We start from the raw sequence: 20,278 nt of genomic DNA, 5'->3' as shown, positions 1-20,278 counted from the left end.
ACATTCATTTTAATTACATTGATTTTACCCAGTAGAGTGAGAGGCAAGTCCATCCATTTACAAAGGTCACCCTCCACCTTTTGCAACAAAACTGGCCAGATTGAGTTTAAGAGGTTGTTCAGATTACTATCCACCATTATGCCCAATTATGTGAAGCCCATAGGCGACCATTTAAAAGGAAACTTGTGTGATGGTATGATGGTCAAAGACAGACAACGGTAAGATTTCGCTTTATCAAAATTGACCTTATATCCAGAGAAAGAACTATAACACTGTAGTAGGATCTGCAAGTGAGAGAGGGAGTGTTCTGGGTTTGTTAGAAATAAGATAAGGTCTTCCGCAAAGAGGGATAATTTATGGGTATGGGGGCCCACCTCAAAGCCATGTATGTCAAGGCACGTTCTAATAGCCTCAGCCAACGGTTCGATGGCGAGCAAAGAGTGGGGGCTGATTGGGCAACCTTTGTCTGTTCCCCTATAGAGAGGGAAAGAGGAGGAAGTAATCCCATTGGTATCAATCCTAGCTTTAGGAGATTTGTAGAGTGATTTTATCAAATTTACAAACACGGTACCTAAACCAAACTTTTCCAAGACGCGAAAGAGGTATGGCCATTCAACCCTAACAAAGGCCTTTTCAGCGTCGAGGGAGACTGCGACAACTAGGTATTTTGTTTTCGTTAGCAAGGTGATTATATCAAAGAACCTTCTGAGATTATTGGAGGACAATCTAAATTATGAAGCCAGTCTGATCTGGGTTGACCAACAGGGGAAGACATGACTCCAGTCTCTTAGATAGCATCTTGGTGACCAGTTTACAATCTGTGTTAAGGAGAGAAATTGGTCTATAGGAGGCGCACTTTAGTGGGTTTTTCCTTCTTGTGGATTACAGTAATCACTGCTTGAGAGAAAGACTCTGGAAAGCAGTTGTCTTCCCTGGCTTTTTTAAGTACCTCATAAGGTAGGGGACCAACGCTCCCTAAATTCTTATAGAACTCTGGAGGGAAGCATCCTCCCCAGGAGATTTATTGAAGGAAGGATTAATGGCCTCCAACAATTCAGGAACTGAGAAGTGTTCACTCAGGTGCTCGCTTCTTCCCCTGACAGGCATGGGAGGTTGAGAGAGGAGAGAAGGAGTCGATCTCTGATAGATCATCGCTTGATTGGGAAGTGTAGAGGTCTTCATAGTATTTCTTAAAAGTATTATTAATTTCAGTAGGGTCGAAAGATATCTCATTAGTAAGAGTTTTATAGCATTAATTGTCCTCTTACTTTCCTCTGCTTTCAGTTGCCATGCCAATACTTTGTGAGCTTTCTCTCCAAGCTCGTAATAACGCTGTTTTGATTTAGTGATGGCCTGCTTGATATGTGTTCAGAATATTATATTCAGTTTTTTATTTACCAAAAGCCTGTATAGATCTTTAGTCGGGCCTCTTTGGGAGGTTTTCTCTAGCTCGGAGATTTCAGATTCAAGGGCACTCAGTTCCGCACTGTGTTTTCTCTTCAGCCCTTTAGTATAGGAAATGATCTGTCCCCTCAGATAGGCCTTCAAGTGTCCCAAAGAATGAAACAGTCAGGAGCGGAGGTTTGTTTGTCAAGTAAAAATATTGATCTGCCTCTTGATGAATGCACAAAATTCAGGTTGCTTTAGGAGTGTAGAATTTAGTCTCCATCTATATGCTCCATTTACCTTAGTAGGAATGGAGATTGATAATACCAGAGGAGAATGGTCACTAAGCAATCTGGGGAGATACTCGACATCTAACACTCTATGAAACAGCTGTGTCGATAGTAAAAAGTTATCTATGCGTGTGTGTGTGTCTTGTGTGGGTGTGAATAAAAAGAGTAGTCCCTATCCTGTGGGTGCAACTGTCTCCAGATGTCTAGTAAATTGAGATCTTTCATGAATGACATGGTGAGCTTGCCGGCTTTGGTAAGAAGTGAGGGTTTTTCAGAGGACCTATCAAGAGCTGTATCTAAACAAAAATTAAAATCTCCTCCAACCAGTAGCCATCCTGGTGGTGCTTGAGCAACCTGAAGGAAGACATTCTGAATAAACATATGGTCATCGAAGTTAGGAGCATAAATATTCAATAGGATCCAAGACTCTGAAAACATATGCCCCTGCACCAAAACAAACCTGCCAGAGGGATCAGAGATGGTGTTGTTGACGCAGAAGCGGATGTGTCTACTTATCAAAATTGCAGTTCCTCTTGCTTTGGAGTTAAAAGAGGACGCAAAAACTTGTCCTACCCATTCCCTCTTCAATTTCTTGTGTTCACTGGCTGTAAGATGTGTTTCTTGTAAAAACACAATGTCAGCCTTTACTTTCTTAAGGTATGTATAGACTCTTTTCCTTTTAATCGGGCTGTTAAGACCTTTTAAGTTGAATGTGACATATTTTAGTGGATTAAGCATAGGTTGGGTTTCAAATATGTAACTGAATGGAAATCTATCATATGTAGATAGTTAGGAAATGTTTCAACTTTGGTTTGAACACAGAAGTGACCTATGTGTCTCTTTAGGAAGGAAACAATAAACATAAAAAAAAGGGGGAAAAATAATGAATCCCACCCACCCCGATTGTCAGACTAAAACAACAATCCCAACAATCAAACATGAATACACTTGTAGAGATACGTTGCTGCTCGCTTTCCATCTTGCTCTTACTAGCTAAACCTTGGAGTAAACTAAAACCTGCGAGCTCTCTAAATTGAAAACAAACGTTGTGAATAGACATTTATGGTTGAATATTTACTGCCGGCTGCTTGAGTCTCTTTTTGAAAGATTAACATAAATGAGGGGGAAAGCAGTGGGCCTAAACCCACTTATTTGCTTTGCCCAGTGGATATGGACTAAACCAAAATATACTCTCCTGTAAATGTAATAGAACTCACCCCGGAAAGATACGGTTAGTTGAAAATGTACAAATCAATTATAGCGACCGGAGGATATCAGCGGTTCAGTCCGGATAAGAGAAAACAAACAAACTGCATCTTATCCCCCAGAGAGACCGTCCTGGCTCAGACGTTGTTCAGTTCTTTGAGAAAAGTGAACACTTCTCCGGTGTGTTGAAGAGATGGCTTCGGCCTTTGTACTGAACTTTCATCCGCGCAGGGTGGATGAGGTAGCCGGTGATGTTCTTCTCCTTCAGTGCTTTGGCGGCAGGTCTGAACTGCTTGCAACGTCTAGCGAGATCCGCGCTCATATCCGGGAAAAGGCTGAACCTCTTGCCATCGATGGTGATGTCCCCTTTGGCTCTTGCGAGTTGCAGTATATTCTCTCTGTCTTGGAAACGGAGGAACCTGATCAGGACGGCCCGTGGGGGCTCATCTGGCCGGAGTTTCGGCGCTGATGTTCTGTGGGCGCGTTCGATTTCCAGTGGCTTGGTGAAGTTGGTTATGCCTAGGACATCCGGGATCCATTGAGTGAAGAAACGGACCGGGTCACGGCCCTCGCTGTCCTCTTTCAATCCCACCACACGGATATTACTACGTCTACTCTGGTTCTCCATCTGGTCTACCTTGTTTTTGAGGTAGACATTGTCCTTCTGCAGTTGTATCAGAACCTGGTCATGTCGAGGGATGGTATCTTCAACTGTGCTAATGCGCAACTCAGCCTCAGTCGTTCTCAAAAGGAGATCATTCATGGAGGATTTCAGGTCGTCAATGGAAGAATGGAGTTCAGCCGTTTTCTTATCAATTTTCATAGAAAGACCTTTGTTACCATCCTGAATTTCCCGGAGGAGAGTAGCCAGCATGTTGCGAGCCTGCCGAGAGCAACAGTCTGGAACTGTCGTCTGAGTTATGAGGGCTAATGCTAATCTTGCTAGCTGTAGCGTTATCGTTATCTTGGGAATCAACAACGTTTTGGTCGTCCTTCTTGCCTCTCGGTCGGAGGTCCATGGCTCTTTGGGAAGGTAAGTAATTGACAATTTATCAGCCGATGTTAGAATATTGTTTCAACATTGTTATTTAGGTAATAATATAATAACTTTGAAGAGCTCGGTTTGTCAACGTCTGCTCAGCTCCGCGGCATCACGTGCTCCCCTTAAGGGAACTGTCTTAAGGAATATATATCATCATTGTTAAAGGAACTGTTTGACGTGAAACTGATGAGCCCCATGATGTAAAATGGCTGTTTCATGTCTGGGTGAACAGGTGTAACTGTGTCTCATGCTCAGTCGTGCTTCTGCTGAGCATTCTCTCTCTCTCTCTCTCTCTCTCTCTCTCTCTCTCTCTCTCTCTCTCTCTCTCTCTCTCTCTCTCTCTCTCTCTCTCTGTCTCTCTCTGTCTCTCTCTCTCTCTCTCTCTCTCTCTCTCTCTCTCTCTCTCTCTCTCTCTCTCTCTCTCTCTCTCTCTCTCTCTCTCTCTCTCTCTCTCTCTCTCTCTCTCTCTCTCTCTCTCTCTCAGTGGGATGATGTCAGTGTCCACTGCTTTGTTAATGTGTGTTTATTATTAACTCATTCTCCTCCTCTCCTCCTCCTCTCTCATTCTCCTGCTCTGTTCCCTGTCATCACTAGAGGATCTGAGAGGAGTTAGTGGTTCTGATGGCTGAGCTGGTTAGAGCGTGGATGGTGCTTGTAACTCCAAGCGGTTATGGGTTTAATTCCAGCACAGGTCACTACTAATGAATAGCTGAACTGCAAATCCATTTGGATTACAGAGTTTGCTGAATGAACATATCATTCATCATTTCCGATCTTGAATGTGCCTGGAACCCACTTAGAGCCGCACAGCTGAGTTCTTGGTGTCTACACAGATATTTATACCGGAGCCTCAGAGACAATGTAGAATAAAAACCCTCAGCGACCACGGCGACCACGGCTCAGCAACCATCTCAGCTATTAGTTTTTTTCATCCAAACAACCAAACAGGGACAACAATGGCATGATGTCACATCCACATCATTAGTCAATGACCTGATCAAATAAACATAATCACAGAATAATTAGAACACAAAAATCCCTGTGTGGGTGGGGCTCCCACTCCTTATGATCTGTTTAGCCCCATCTGGGAGGCCAAGCCACAGAGCCACAGAGTGGTTATTTCTCAGTAAATATCAATCCAAGTGGGATAAACCATGTGAGTGGTGGGGAGAGCCCAGATGTAAGCCATTAGAGCATGAAGACATTTTGCAGTTGACTTGGTTCAGAGCGGCAGTATTAACGAAGCTGTTAGCTAGCTTGGGACTGGGAGGCCCCTGACCAGCACTGGCCTGTGGAGGAGAGGGTAACAGATAGCCCCACAGAGAACTGCTGGACTGGACCTTTACCTTCAACTGTCAACAGTCCAGGGATAGCACGCACGCACACACACACACACACACACACACACACACACACACACACACACACACACACACACACACACACACACACACACACACACACACACACACACACACACACACACACACACACACACACACACACACACACACACACTTAGAAAACCCCAAAATGGTTATTTGGCTGTCCTCATAGGAGAACCCTTTGAAGAACCCTGATTGGTTGCAAGTAGAGACCTTTGGTTCCAGGTAGAACCCTTTAGGGTTCCATGTAGGACCCTTTCCACAGAGGGTTCTACATGGAACCGAAAATGGTTCTACGTGGAACCAAAAAGGTTTCTCCCTTGAAACAAAAAGGGTTCTCCTATGGGGACAGCCGAAAACCCTTTTGGAACCCGTTTATCTAAGGGTGTAGGAACAAACAAACATACAAGCACACACACACAGCACCACACAGGCTCCCGCTCTCCACATCTCAGTCAATACCCCTTCCCCCTCTCTCTGTGTCCTTACTTTCCTCAGACTTTCTGCTTGCTCAATTCCTTCAGTCATTAACTTGTGTCCACTTATCCCCTCTCTCCCTCTCTCTTTCCCTCTCTCTTTCCCTCTCTCTCTCTCTCCCGCTGTGGTTTCTGTCACTTGTTCACAGACGAGTGGCCATTACATCACTATGACCTAAATGTGTCACATCCCTCCCTCCCTCTCTCTTTCCCTCCTCCCTCTCGATTTTCCACGGTGTCTTTCTTGAGATTTCTCCAAAACATATCTTTCTCGTTGACCCCCACCTGGTGAAGATTGAACACTTTACTTCTTCAGGAGGCACACTGACCCAGACTGTGGTGTAGTGTCCATGTCCCTGTAGTAGTGTGTGTGTGTGTGTGTGTGTGTGTGTGTGTGTGTGTGTGTGTGTGTGTGTGTGTGTGTGTGTGTGTGTGTGTGTGTGTGTGTGTGTGTGTGTGTGTGTGTGTGTGTGTGTGTGTGTGTGTGTGTGTGTGTGTGTGTGTGTGTTCCTTTCCTCCTCTGTGCTAACACACTGGGTCAAGTGAGGCTTGTTGAAGCAGTAGTTGAGCTCTTGGTCTGACAAGCTGTCTCTTATTCCCCTGAGTTCTGCTCCCTTCCTGCTTCTTCAGTTAAAACACCACCAACACAGAGACCACAACACAAAGCCCTCATCTCCTACTTATGCTCCCAGACATAAACACCTTTTCATTTATGTAGGATGTTGTCGACACAGTCTCATAAAACATTTGCCCATAACCCCCCCCCAACGAACACACACACACAGCACAGGGCCATTGTCCATCCCTGCCCTCCTCCCCCGTCCTCTCAGTCAAGCTGGGCCAGTGATCAGAGTGACGGCAGCAGTTCCATCCCATATTGATCCAGACAGTTAGTGACACAGGAGACAGGAGAACTGACAGGAGGGGAGACAGGAGAACTGACAGGTCAGGGGAGATAGGAGAACTGACAGGTCAGGGGAGACAGGAGAACTGACAGGTCAGGGGAGACAGGAGAACTGACAGGTCAGGGGAGACAGGAGAACTGACAGGTCAGGGGAGACAGGAGAACTGACAGGACAGGGGACAAGAGAACTGACAGGAAGGGGGACAAGAGAACTGACAGGTCAGGGGACAAGAGAACTGACAGGAAGGGGGACAAGAGAACTGACAGGTCAGGGGACAAGAGAACTGACAGGAAGTGGGACAGGAGAACTGACAGGTCAGGGGACAGGAGAACTGACAGGACAGGAGAACTGACAGGACAGGAGAACTGACCGGAGGGGAGACAGGAGAACTGACAGGAAGGGGGACAGGAGAACTGACAGGAAGGGGGACAGGAGAACTGACAGGAAGGGGGACAGGAGAACTGACAGGAGGGGAGACAGGAGAACTGACAGGACAGGGGGACAGGAGAACTGACAGGACAGGGGGACAGGAGAACTGACAGGACAGGAGACAGGAGAACTGACAGGAAGGGGGACAGGAGAACTGACAGGAAGGGGGACAGGAGAACTGACAGGAGGGGAGACAGGAGAACTGACAGGAAGGGGGACAGGAGAACTGACAGGACAGGGGACAGGAGAACTGACAGGAGGGGGGACAGGAGAATTGACAGGAGGGGGACAGGAGAACTGACAGGAGGGGGGACAGGAGAACTGACAGGAAGGGGGACAGGATAACTGACAGGACAGGGGACAGGAGAACTGACAGGACAGGGGACAGGAGAACTGACAGGAGGGGGGACAGGAGAATTGACAGGAGGGGGACAGGAGAACTGACAGGAGGGGGGACAGGAGAACTGACAGGAAGGGGGACAGGATAACTGACAGGACAGGGGACAGGAGAACTGACAGGACAGGGGACAGGAGAACTGACAGGACAGGGGACAGGAGAACTGACAGGACAGGGGACAGGAGAACTGACAGGACAGGGGACAGGAGAACTGACAGGAGGGGGGACAGGAGAATTGACAGGAGGGGGACAGGAGAACTGACAGGACAGGGGACAGGAGAACTGACAGGAAGGGGGACAGGAGAACTGACAGGACAGGGGACAGGAGAACTGACAGGAGGGGGGACAGGAGAACTGACAGGACAGGGGACAGGAGAACTGACAGGACAGGGGACAGGAGAACTGACAGGACAGGAGACAGGAGAACTGACAGGAGGGGGGACAGGAGAACTGACAGGACAGGGGACAGGAGAACTGACAGGAAGGGTGACAGGAGAACTGACAGGAAGGGTGACAGGAGAACTGACAGGACAGGGGACAGGAGAACTGACAGGAGGGGGGACAGGAGAACTGACAGGACAGGGGACAGGAGAACTGACAGGACAGGGGACAGGAGAACTGACAGGACAGGAGACAGGAGAACTGACAGGAGGGGGGACAGGAGAACTGACAGGAAGGGGGACAGGAGAACTGACAGGACAGGGGACAGGAGAACTGACAGGAGGGGGGACAGGAGAACTGACAGGACAGGGGACAGGAGAACTGACAGGACAGGAGACAGGAGAACTGACAGGAGGGGGGACAGGAGAACTGACAGGAAGGGGGACAGGAGAACTGACAGGACAGGGGACAGGAGAACTGACAGGACAGGGGACAGGAGAACTGACAGGAAGGGGGACAGGAGAACTGACAGGAGGGTGGAGAAGAGAACTGACAGGACTGGGACAGGAGAACTGACAGGAAAGGGGACAGGAGAATTGATAGGACAGGGGACAGGAGAACTGACAGGAAGGGGGACAGGAGAACTGACAGGACAGGGGACAGGAGAACTGACAGGAGGGTGGAGAAGAGAACTGACAGGACTGGGACAGGAGAACTGACAGGACAGGGGACAGGAGAACTGACAGGAGGGGGGACAGGACAACTGACCGGAGGGGGGACAGGAGAACTGACAGGACAGGGGAAAGGAGAACTGACAGGACGGGGGACAGGAGAATTGACAGGAGGGGGGACAGGAGAACTGACAGAACAGGGGACAGGAAAATTGACAGGAGATGGGACAGGAAAACTGACAGGAGCGTGGACAAGAGAACTGACAGGACAGGGACAGGAGAACTGACAGGACAGGGGACAGGAGAACTGACAGGACAGGGGACAGGAGAACTGACAGGACAGGGGACAGGAGAACTGACAGGACAGGGGACAGGAAAACTGACAGGAGGGGGGACAGGAGAATTGACAGGAGGGGGACAGGAGAACTGACAGGACAGGAGACAGGAGAACTGACAGCAGGGGGGGACAGGACAATTGACAGGAGGGGGACAGGAGAACTGACAGGACAGGGGAAAGCGAAACTGACAGGAAGGCGAAAACTTTAGATATTGTTAAATATTGTTTGATATTTAAGTGTGTGTGTTTTAAGTTTTAAAACGTATACCAGACTTGTTGAACTCACCTAAGCAGGCAGATCCGTTTTGATTGGGCTCATATCCCTCTTCACAGATGCACCCACCCACCGGCACCATCCATTCACCTTCTGCGTTGCAGTGCATGCGGGGGGCGGAGCCTCCCTGTGCTTGGCTGTGGGGAACACAAGTCCCAGTCACAGGGACCAGGGCGGTAGGCTCCGCCCCTGAGGGTGTGGCCAGATAGGAAGCAAGATAGCGGTTGGTTGCTGGGCAGCGGCGGTAGAAGATGGACACACCCATCAAAGAGACGCATGCGCCGCTGTCGACGATGGCCAGGACGAATCTGAAACCGGGGTCAAGGGTCATAACATGTTAACTTATTATCAGGCTTGAAGGACCACTAGATAGATGACAGTGTGGGTTTAGGTGAGTTAGTTACCATACACTATTGCCTACAAGGTGGAAAATGACTTTTTTTCACAAGTGATGAGCATGGTTTGTATATGGGAATTTTTCATGAATTTGTTTCAAATGTTCTCGTACAGTACCCATTGCGTGTGAGTGGAGCGAAGCTGCGGGTCTTGATGTTGACCCGACGGTAGCGGTCTGGTTGGTACTGGTGAGGCAGGCTGGGCTCCACCTTGGTGAAACTCTTATCTGCTGCTATGGTGTCAATCTTCACCCAGCCCTCCCTCGTGTCCTTCTCTCCACTGGACGGCTGGACAGCGATGGGAAAGGGGGATGGGAGTAAGAGAGGGAGGAGAGAGGGATGAGAGAGAGGGATCATGTAATCAATTTCCTTGTGGAAATGAAAACGCAAGGGATTAGGGAGAAGGATAAGATAAAGAGCATGTAACAGTTGATTAAAGTATTTAAGAGTATGCAACAGTTAGCTCTGAGGGTACACATTTAGTCAAAAATAAACAGTCGCGGACCAGTGACAGTCTGTGTTTTAATCTAATCTAATTCTCCCCAGTTTCAAGATAACCATGCTAACTTTCCCCAGAGACTCAGACTCCTGGCCTTCCTACTGCTCCACACTCTACGTTCCTCTACACTTCACTCATCTTATTTGCATTTTTAAACAGTATCTAACTTTCCCCAAGGAGAAATGTATTCATCCACAAATACTGCATCCTTCCCTCTGTGAGAGCAGCACACGACACGCTGACGCAACAAGAGCTCAGCACTCTATCGAAAACAGCTCTGTAACTGCTCTCCACTGGAAACCACAAGCCCTGAGGGTAGGAACTACAAAGTACTGATGTGTGATGGGAAATGTAGATTATTTTATGATATTGAGGGGGATGAGAATGAGAGGAATGTTATGGCAAACCAAAGCAACATTATTTCCTCGTTTTTGGAGCCCGTTTTGTGGAGTATGCGGAACTACATATTACCAAAATGGGATATTGGGAAATGTAGTCTTTATGCTCAACGTCTTAACAGATGTTCTTAGAAACTATAAATACCACGGGAAGTAAATGGCTTAAATGATTAATGATTAGTATAAATCGAAAAATGAATCAGTTTCACTTAAAGTTAAAAGGTTTGACAGCAATATCATATAAAATTCAAGTCCGTTTTTCATGTCCCAATACCTTGGCATCGGGTCTAGGAACTGATATATACAACAACAATCGACACATACATTTGTTCATTTTAATGTAAACTATTATAAAATACTTGCTACAAAAGAATGTTCAATATATGGGGCATTGAACAGTCAGCCTTGTGTAGACACGAGGAAACACAATCTATAGAACATCTTTTCTGGTACCGTCCAGCGGTGGCTCGCTTTCTGATTCAAGTCCAGGAATGGTTGTTATGTCATAACTACAACTACAACCTTATCAATATGGATAATGTAACTACTATTGACCATAGTGTCAATGTTAAGCGAGCTAGCTAACTTTACTTTAGCAACGTCAGCTTATCAAGTTGGCTAAAATCTTATCTGGTTGAATCATTGTTCCGACCAAAAAACACATGAATGAAACAAAGTGGTGTTTCTGACATCACAACTAGGGGAAAGGATGTTCAGACGAGCATGTGAATGTGGCATTACACCTACAATAAGAAGGTGGGGTATTAATGGCATGACGGGAAGTGTAGTCTTTCTGCCCTACCTCTGCAGCCCATGTCCTCTCCAGCTCTCTCTGTGAGTCGGCCTGTTTGTAGTAGAGGGTGAGTGTCTCGCGGCAGGAGGGTGAGGGCGAGCGCAGGCTGGCACAGTCCCGCATGGAGAAACGCAGCGTCACAAAGACTCGTGGTGCCGAGAAGCGGAAGAGGAAGGGCGTGGCCAGCCAGTTGTCCTGGAGACGGGGGTTCTGATTGACGTTGCAGACCTCAAAGGTCCGGATGAGTCTCCCCCGGTCATCCAGGACACTGACCTCATCCCACTGAGAGAGAGAGAGAGAGAGAGAGAGAGAGAGAGAGAGAGAGAGAGAGAGAGAGAGAGAGAGAGAGAGAGAGAGAGAGAGAGAGAGAGAGAGAGAGAGAGAGAGAGAGAGAGAGAGAGAGAGAGAGAGAGAGAGAGAGAGAGAGAGAGAGAGAGAGAGAGAGAGAGAGGGGTGAGAGAGGGGGAAGAGGAGAAGACAGAGAGAGTTATTACTTTATGGATCACTGTATGGGACTTTCTAGGTTATCCTAGAGGTTGGATAGGTTAAGTCCAAGAAGCATTGTACTTTTAGCTTGGAGTCATTATCAGTATCACTGCACCATTTGAAACTCCCTCTTCATCTGTGTATGCTGTGGGTGTTTGAAATGTGATCTCACTGAAAGTGAGAGGAGGAATAAGTGGTCTGTAGGAGTAGTTATTTTTAAAAAAACAGTACAAAGACTCACAGGAAATAGTTTTTTAATGTACATTGTAATATAGTACTAGGACATAAGAGATCCATTCTTCATTATAAAATCTGATCAACTGATAAGTAGTAACACTCAAATTCTCTATCGCAAGAAGAAATGTCAACACATTAAATGAGGCATATTGCTGGGAATCCCTGTGACTGAGTTCCATCTTCACTAAGCTCAGTCAGACTTCATTGTAAAGATGATAAGTGGAGCTGAGTTATCACCAGAGGTATTTGAACCTGTAGAGAAGAATGGGTAGAGTCTCTCAGTGAAGGTGCAGTCAGTGAAAGAGTAGATATGAGACCTGGCCTCCACATCATAAAAGGAGACCTCACCCTCCTCATAATCCACAAACACCCCCACCTGCTGGGGCTTCTCTCTCAGGGAGAGGTTGACCCAAGGCCCAGCGTAAGCCTTGTATTGATTCATATTCCACTGCCCCACAGTCCAGTATCCATCTACAGGACTCGGTGATACATCACAATCCTTCCTGTTGATGGACTCTCTAGCCACTCCTAAAACCCACCTAGACTTCCCCTCCACCTGCACCTCATAGTAGAATCTTCCTGAGGAGAACCCCTCCCTCCCTAAAACACGGGGATTATTAACAAATCTCTTTTGGTTGTCATGGAGAATCTCCATTATGTCTCCATATCTCACTTGTTTCCTGTCCGCAGCCAAGATGAGGCCTGGATGTGCTGTATCAGGGTCCAGAGTCACATCCACTGCACACTGCTGCATCCTCTTCAGCTCAGCATCACACAACTTCTCCCTAATTTTATTTAATGTCTCCTCCACCTGAGACACAGCTCTCCTCAGAGTCCCCACACCAAGACCGCTTTGAACAGTGACCTCAGACCAGTTCTTGGTAGGTGGAAGAGTGCAGCTAGATGGGGAGGTCTGGAGGAGCAGGAGGAGATCTTTAATATCTAAAATGTGCTCTATCTCAGGGGTTCTTCTCTTTAACTCAGTTATTTCCTGCTCCAGCTCTTCAACGAACCTTTCTGCCCGCTTCTCTGATACTTTCTGCTTCTCCTCAACCACCTCTATGAGCTCAGCCTGGCTTCTCTCAATACAGCGCACTAAAACCGTGAAGACCTCCACACTGTCTGCTATCTGTTTTTCTGCATTACTCTTGCTGAGCTCTACTGCATGTTTGATCTCCTTAACCTTCAGCAGTCTCTCCTGGATCATCTCCTGAACTTTACTCTTAGTCTTCCTCATCTGAGTCTTCCTCTCTCTATACTCTTCCTCTATGGGGACAGTCTTGTGAGTCTTGTGGTCTGTCTCAGTGCAGAACTGACACACACACATCTGGTCTCTCCTACAGAACAGCTCCAGGGGTCTCTCATGCTTCTTACACACCCTGTCTTCCAGGTTCTCCACAGGGTCGATCAGCTTGTGTTTCTTTAAAGAAGCAACTCTCTGATGAGGCTCCAGGTGAGTCTCACAGTAAGAGGCCAGACACACCAGACAGGACTTCAGGGCATTGTGCTCCCCCCCAGTACAGACATCACATGGTACTTCTCCAGGTTTGGCGAGGGTTGTGGTTTGAGCTTTTCCTGGGGTGGTGGGTGTGATCATAACTGGAGCCAACTTCTTGAGCTGAGCAGCCATTTCAGAAATGAAAGTATTAACAAAGAGATCAGGTCTCTTATCAAATGTCTTTTTACACATTGGACACTGGCACAGGTCAGTGCTGTCCCAGTATCCTCTGATACAGGCCTTGCAGTAGTTGTGTCCACATGGGATGGAGACTGGCTCAGTGAACACATCCAGACAGATAGAGCACTGGAACTGCTCTTCAGACAGGACAATGCTGGAGGAAGCCATAGCTGGAAACAGACCAAAATATAAATATATGATTGATGGTCTCTCTGAATAAAAAATGTAATAAAAATATATTGTTTTCTTTATCTGTTATTTATTTATTAAACAAAAATGTCTTCTGAGTGTTTATATGAATACCTGATATAAAACAATTTCTATACACTGTTTATCACCTCACATCTTGCCTAAAACATCGACTGTTACCATGGTTACCCCATGGCTATTCAGTCTGAATGAAATCGCACTAAAAAATATGCAAGAGTCTCTACAATCCAGAATGTTAAATGAGAAGAATGTTGAATAAAACTATATTTAAAACGTACTTTAACGGTTGTCCATTCTGTTGGTCCTTTTGATGGTAGGGGATGAGATAAAATGTCCACAGGAAAGTGTTATTAACCCAGCTTTATGGGGAGTGTCACGTTCTGACCATAGTTCTTGTGTGTTTTGCTTGTTTTAGTGTTGGTCAGGACGTGAGCTGGGTGGGCATTCTATGTTGTGTGTCTAGTTTGTCTGTTTCTATGTTTGGCCTAATATGGTTCCCAATCAGAAGCAGGTGTTTTGTGTTGTCTCTGATTGGGAATCATATTTAGGTGGCTTGTTTTGTGTTGGGGATTGTGGGTGGTTGTTTCCTGTCGTTGTGTTTTGCTGCACCAGCTAGGACTGTATCGGTTTGCCTATTTTGTTATTTGTAAGTGTTCACGTTTTCGTCTCGTCTATTAAATCATGTTGAACACGAGCTACGCTGCGTCTTGGTCCGATCCCTGCTACACCTCCTCTTCAGACGAAGAGGAGGAAGGCTGCCGTTACAGGGAGCCGGTCTGTATGCATTCTCAATCTCCTGATGCATTGCACGTGATGCACAATATGTTAACAATAGCTGAACGTACCGGAACGTAGTCTACCGAACATTGTTTCCTCGCAATCAGCTGGAAGTCATCAACGTTCAGTCTGTGGTTCTGTTGCGCTCAGCCATTGTTCACATATTGTGCAAGTGTTTACGTTGTGTACGAATTGTGTCAGTATTGAAACTACAAACCTCTGACAGAACCATACCGACCAGCGTACTGAAAGTTGGGCTAGTAACATTTCCCTGTGGATATTTAGTCTCCAGATTACCTCTGACATAAGGACACAATCAGTTGACTACAGGTAAAGTAAATCCAAATTAAATGTATTCAACATTCTGAGTTGTAATGGGACTGTTTGGAAATGTTGAGCCAACGTGTTAGAGAGGAGAGTCTGCATTCACACAGGGAGCCCAGGTCTGATATTTGTTTCACCATTTGGTCTTTTGACCTATCACATCAGATCTTTTCACATCAGATCTTTGTCAGAGCCGATCTGATTGTTCAAAAGATGAATTAGTGAAAAAAGATCGGGCAGCCTGTGTGAACATAGCCTATGTCTTCCACTCTGATTCTAAATGGGACTAGGCCTACTACACATCAAGCTTTTAGAAAAGAAAGTTCTAGTATAATTCTTACACTCTACTCACCTCAGTGTGTTGACTGTTTGTTCTCTACTTACGATCAGGAAAATGTTCATTGACTGGAAACTACTGAAGTTGTAGCTGTGTGGATGAATTATATAATGTGTAATAAATCGATCCTATTTAACATTCAGGTTTCTAGTTTAGTGTTTCGCTTCTGCAAAATGAAGTTCATAAGCCCTTCCCTCCCTACTGTTTACTGAGCGCAGGGCTGATACTCTGCTCTTAAAGGAATAGTGTCCATATTTAACAGCTTGGCTCACCCATTCGGTCTATCTTCTCTATAACACACTGTGAGCTGTTCATGTACTGGTCTTACCGTGTAAATACATACTTTTGAAATGATCTATTCAATACGTTAGTTCATAACTTTATTGGACTTTATGGAACCTTGAATGAAATGTATTCCAAAGTCCAAGTAGTGTTCTCTGTAATGGGTCATTATCAGTATCACATATACAACCTTCTCCCTCTGTTTGTGTTGAAATCAAATGTGCTCTACTGTAACGCTCTGGGCGTAGTGGGTGCGAAGTCAGGCGCAGAGAGTACAGGCTAGTGCTATTTATTGCACACCAGCGAACATAAGCCACCCCACGAAACACAGGGCGCACACAAAACAAATGCCCCAAACAGGGGGACTCAAACAGTCCGGAGAAAAACCCACCCACGAAACACGTCAACATCGAACGTGCTCAGAGCAACACAAAACAATCCCGCACAAAGAGCAGGCGGGCCTACTGGCTAACATAGCCCGACTAATCAGCCTACACACAAAACAGGTGAAACCAATAAACAAAGGGGGAAAGTGGCAGCTAGTAGGCTGGTGACGACGACCGCCGAGCGCTACCCGAACAGGAAGGGGATCCACCTTCGGTAGGAGTCGTGACATCTACAGAATGTGAGGAAGAATAAGGGTTCTGTATGAGTAGCTATAAATCCTGCAGGAAACAAAAAAAGCAGCACATGGTCACAGTCAAAACAAAAGGTCCCCACTTTAAATGAAGTGCAGCTTGTAAAGTCTTCATAAAGTCTTAATAAACACTACATACATGTTACAAATCCTCTATAACTGTGTCATGCTTTATAAAGTGTTCATAAATGTGGCATAACTGTGTGACATAATCACCAATGTCAAATGTGACATAACCCACTATGTCAAATATGACACAAACCTGTGCTTTATAAAGGGTGACATAAGCACCACTTAATAAAGGCCTTTTAAATCCTATTGAATTGATGCTTCACAAAGCATTTATAAACCTGTCATGCATCTTGGTAGAGCATTGCAACGCCAGGATAGTGGGTTAGATTCCCAGGACCACCCATATGTAAAAATGTATTCACGCATGACTAAGTCGCTTTGGATAAAAGCATCTGCTAAATTGTATATATTATATTACTCTAAAACATTTATTGGATGGCCAAACCTCTTCCCCTCTTGGGTGCATAGTCAATATTGGACCTGACCTCAACCTTCCCCAGAATGCTGTGCTGCAGGATGACACACACTCTAAAGTGCAGTCATGCACAGCAAAAAACGCTGGTAGGACGTTTTAGAATCAGTTTTACTTCTGTTTTTTCACCAAACGTCATTTTCTCCGTTTTGTTTTTCCATGTTTCGGATTTCCCCATTTTGGGGGTTTTCACACCTTCTTCCACACTATTTTAAATAGAAAAACGAACCGCATGGCAAGCGGTACCGGAGCGCCAAGTCTAGGTCCAAGAGGCTTCTAAACAGCTTCTACCCCCAAGCCATAAGACTCCTGAACATCTAATCAAATGGCTACACAGACTATTTGCACCCCCCCCTTTTATGCTTCTGCTACTCTGTTATTATCTATGCATAAGTCACTTTAATAACTCTACCCACATGTACATATTACCTCAATTACCTGGACACCGGTGCCCCCGCACATTGACTGTACTGGTACCCCCTGTATATAGCCTCCACATTGACTCTGTACAGGCACCCCCTGTATATAGCCTCCACATTGACTCTGTACCGGTACCCCCTGTATATAGCCTCCACATTGACTCTGCACAGGTACCCCCTGTATATAGCCTCCACATTGACTCTGTACCGGTACCCCCTGTATATAGCCTCAGTATTGTTACTTTACTGCTCTTTAATTATATGTTACTTTATTTCTTATTTTTTTAGGTATTTGTCTTCAAACTGCACTGTTGGTCAGGGGCTTGTAAGTAACATTTCACTGTACCTGTTGTATTCAGCATTTACTGTAAGGTCTACACCTGTTGTATTCAGTATTTCACTATAAGGTGAAAACCTGTTGTATTCAGTATTTCACTATAAGGTGAAAACCTGTTGTATTCAGTATTTCACTATAAGGTGAAAACCTGTTGTATTCAGTATTTCACTATAAGGTGAAAACCTGTTGTATTCGGCGCATGTGACAAATAACATTTGATTTGATTTTATTTAAATTAGATTTGATGTGTTCCTGACAATGCTTAAACCACATCAGGGGATAACTTTTGAGGTCTGGAAAAAATCTAAGAATGTAGTGGATTTTCTCTGTCTCTCTCTGTCTCTCTGTCTCTCTCTCACAGTAAACAGTACAGGGTAGGGAGGAGCTTATGAATGTTACTTTGCTGAAGTGAAACTTAACTGAAAACCTGAATGTTATGAACAGGATCGAACTTTCACACTTTAAAGAATCTACCTATACAGCTATACTGTTACCTACTGTAGTCTCCAGTCACTGGAGCCTTTTTCTGATCAGAGGAAGAGAAAGAACAGCGTCAACAGACGCTGAGGTGAGTAGAGAGAAAGTAAAGAGATTGTCTGATATGGGTTGACATCATAAAACAGTGTTTTGCTATATTGTTCACACTGAGAAATTAAACAATATAATTATTTATTTATTCAAAGATAGAATGACTGATTTCAGAGATTTTCGGTCTTGGTTCTTTGGTCTGTTTTACTGATGTAATTAAAATGTGATAAACCTAACCCTAACTAATGATGGCAAAGTTTGATGCGTTGATCCACCAGACCTTCCGTTCATTTGGGCGGAAGTGTCTGGGAATGAGATTAGATGTAATGTGACTAACATGACTTCACTTTAGAGCGTATGCCATCCTTCAGCACAACATGTCACCCTTTATAAAGCACATATTTATGTCACATTTGACATTGGTGATTATTTCACAGTTATGACACATTTATGAACCCTTTATAAAGCATGACATACAGTTATAGATGCTTTGTAACACATGTATTTAGCGCTTATGAAGGCATTTTGAAGGTTTTATGAAACCTTTATAAGCTGAACGTGATTTAAAGTGGGACCAATTTGGTCAACATCATAGAATATTAACATTTGACATTGTAAAATCTTATCAATGACAGTATGTCAGCTTATTCTCTATTAAAGTTAAACATATCAACAAATTCAAATTTACAGGTTTTTTTGGGCTTCCTTGTGACTGTATTCCCTGTTCACTAAACTCTGTCCGACTTGATGGGAGAAATGACAAGTGGAGCTGAGTTATCACCAGAATAATTATTTCCTGTAGAGAAGAGTGGATAGAGTTTCTCAGTAAAGGCACAGCCAGTGAAAGAGTAGATATGAGACCTGGCCTCCACATTGTAAAAGGAGACCTCACCCTCCTCATAATCCACAAACACCCCCACCTGCTGGGGCTTCTCTCTCGGGGAGAGGGGGACATGAAGCTCAGCATTAGGAAAATAATTCCCATTTATCAGCTCCACAGTCCAGTATCCATTTTCAGGGCACATTGTCTTAGTAGAGTTTCTGTTGATGGACTCTTTAGCCACTCCTAAAACCCACACAGTCTTCCCTTTCACGTGCACCTCATAGTAGAAACTCCCTGAGGAGAACCCCTCCCTCCCTTAAACATGGGTTGCATCTCCAAACCACTCTGGGTTAGCAGGGAGATTCTGCTTTTTGTCTCCATATCTCACTTGTTTCCTGTCCGAGGCCAAGATGAGGAATGGATGTGCTTTATCAGGTCCAGAGTCACATCCACTGCACACTGCTGCATCCTCTTCAGCTCAGCATCACTTCTCCATCTCTTTATTAAGTGTCTCCTCCAGCTGAGACGCAGTACTCCTCATAGTCCCCACACACAGACCACTGTGGACACTTACAGCTAAAGTCGGAAGTTTACATATACTTAGGTTGGAGTCATTAAAACTTGTTTTTCAACCACCACAAATTTCTTGTTAACAAACTATAGTTTTGGCAAGTCGGTTAGGACATCTACTTTGTGCATGACACAAGTAATTTTTCCAAAAATTGTTTACAGACAGATTATTTCACTTATAATTCAGTGTATCACAATTCCACTGGGTCAGAAGTTTACATAGGCTAAGTTGACTGTGCCTTTAAACAGCTTGGAAAATTCCAGAAAATGATGTCATGGCTTTCGAAGCTTCTGATAGGCTAATTTACATCATTTGCGTCAATTGGTGGTGTACCTGTGGATGTATTTCAAGTCCTACCTTCAAACTCAGTGCCTCTTTGTTTGACATCATGGGAAAATCTAAAGAAATCAGCCAAGACCTCAGAAAAACAATTGTAGACCTCCACAAGTCTGGTTCATCCTTGGGAGCAATTTCCAAACACCTGAAGGTACCACGTTCATCTGTACAAACAATAGTACGCATGTATAAACACCATGGGACCACACAGCCGTCATACCGCTCAGGAAGGAGATGCGTTCTGTCTCCTAGAGATGAACGTACTTTGGTGCAAAAAGTGAAAATCAATCCCAGAACAACAGCAACGGACCTTGTGAAGATGCTGGAGGAAACAGGTACAAAAGTATCTATATCCACAGTAAAACAAGTCCTATATCGACATAACCTGAAAGGCTGCTCAGTAAGGAAGAAGCCACTGCTCCAAAACCGCCATAAAAAAAGCCAGACTACGGTTTGCAACTGCACATGGGGACAAAGACCGTACTTTT

The 20,278-nt window shown here is 45.2% G+C and overlaps 1 protein-coding gene across 3 annotated transcripts in view; it reads right to left on the bottom strand.

The window, feature by feature from the left end:
* Positions 1-15,532, bottom strand: part of ephb6 (eph receptor B6) — a 45,996-nt gene extending 30,464 nt beyond the window's left edge. Inside the window, exons 1-6 of one of the 3 annotated variants that reach the window (XM_038994853.1) lie at positions 15,329-15,529; positions 13,366-13,835; positions 11,274-11,546; positions 9,693-9,862; positions 9,192-9,487; positions 6,296-6,699 (exon numbers count right to left, since the gene is read on the bottom strand). In XM_038994853.1, coding sequence (XP_038850781.1) covers positions 6,455-6,699; positions 9,192-9,487; positions 9,693-9,862; positions 11,274-11,546; positions 13,366-13,833 — 1,452 coding nt within the window. In that variant the 5' untranslated portion in view covers positions 13,834-13,835; positions 15,329-15,529 and the 3' untranslated portion in view covers positions 6,296-6,454. Of the gene's footprint in view, positions 1-6,295; positions 6,700-9,191; positions 9,488-9,692; positions 9,863-11,273; positions 11,547-11,987; positions 13,836-15,328 lie in introns of those variants that run through there. The other 2 variants (XM_038994851.1, XM_038994852.1) reach the window with 2 other exon arrangements.
* Positions 15,533-20,278: the final 4,746 nt, after the last annotated feature.

The sequence above is a fragment of the Salvelinus namaycush genome, chromosome 5 (genome assembly GCF_016432855.1).
Source record: "Salvelinus namaycush isolate Seneca chromosome 5, SaNama_1.0, whole genome shotgun sequence".
Lineage (NCBI taxonomy): Eukaryota > Metazoa > Chordata > Actinopteri > Salmoniformes > Salmonidae > Salvelinus > Salvelinus namaycush.
The sequence above is the reverse complement of the archived record's forward strand: the minus strand, read 5'-3'. Positions and strand labels throughout refer to the sequence as shown.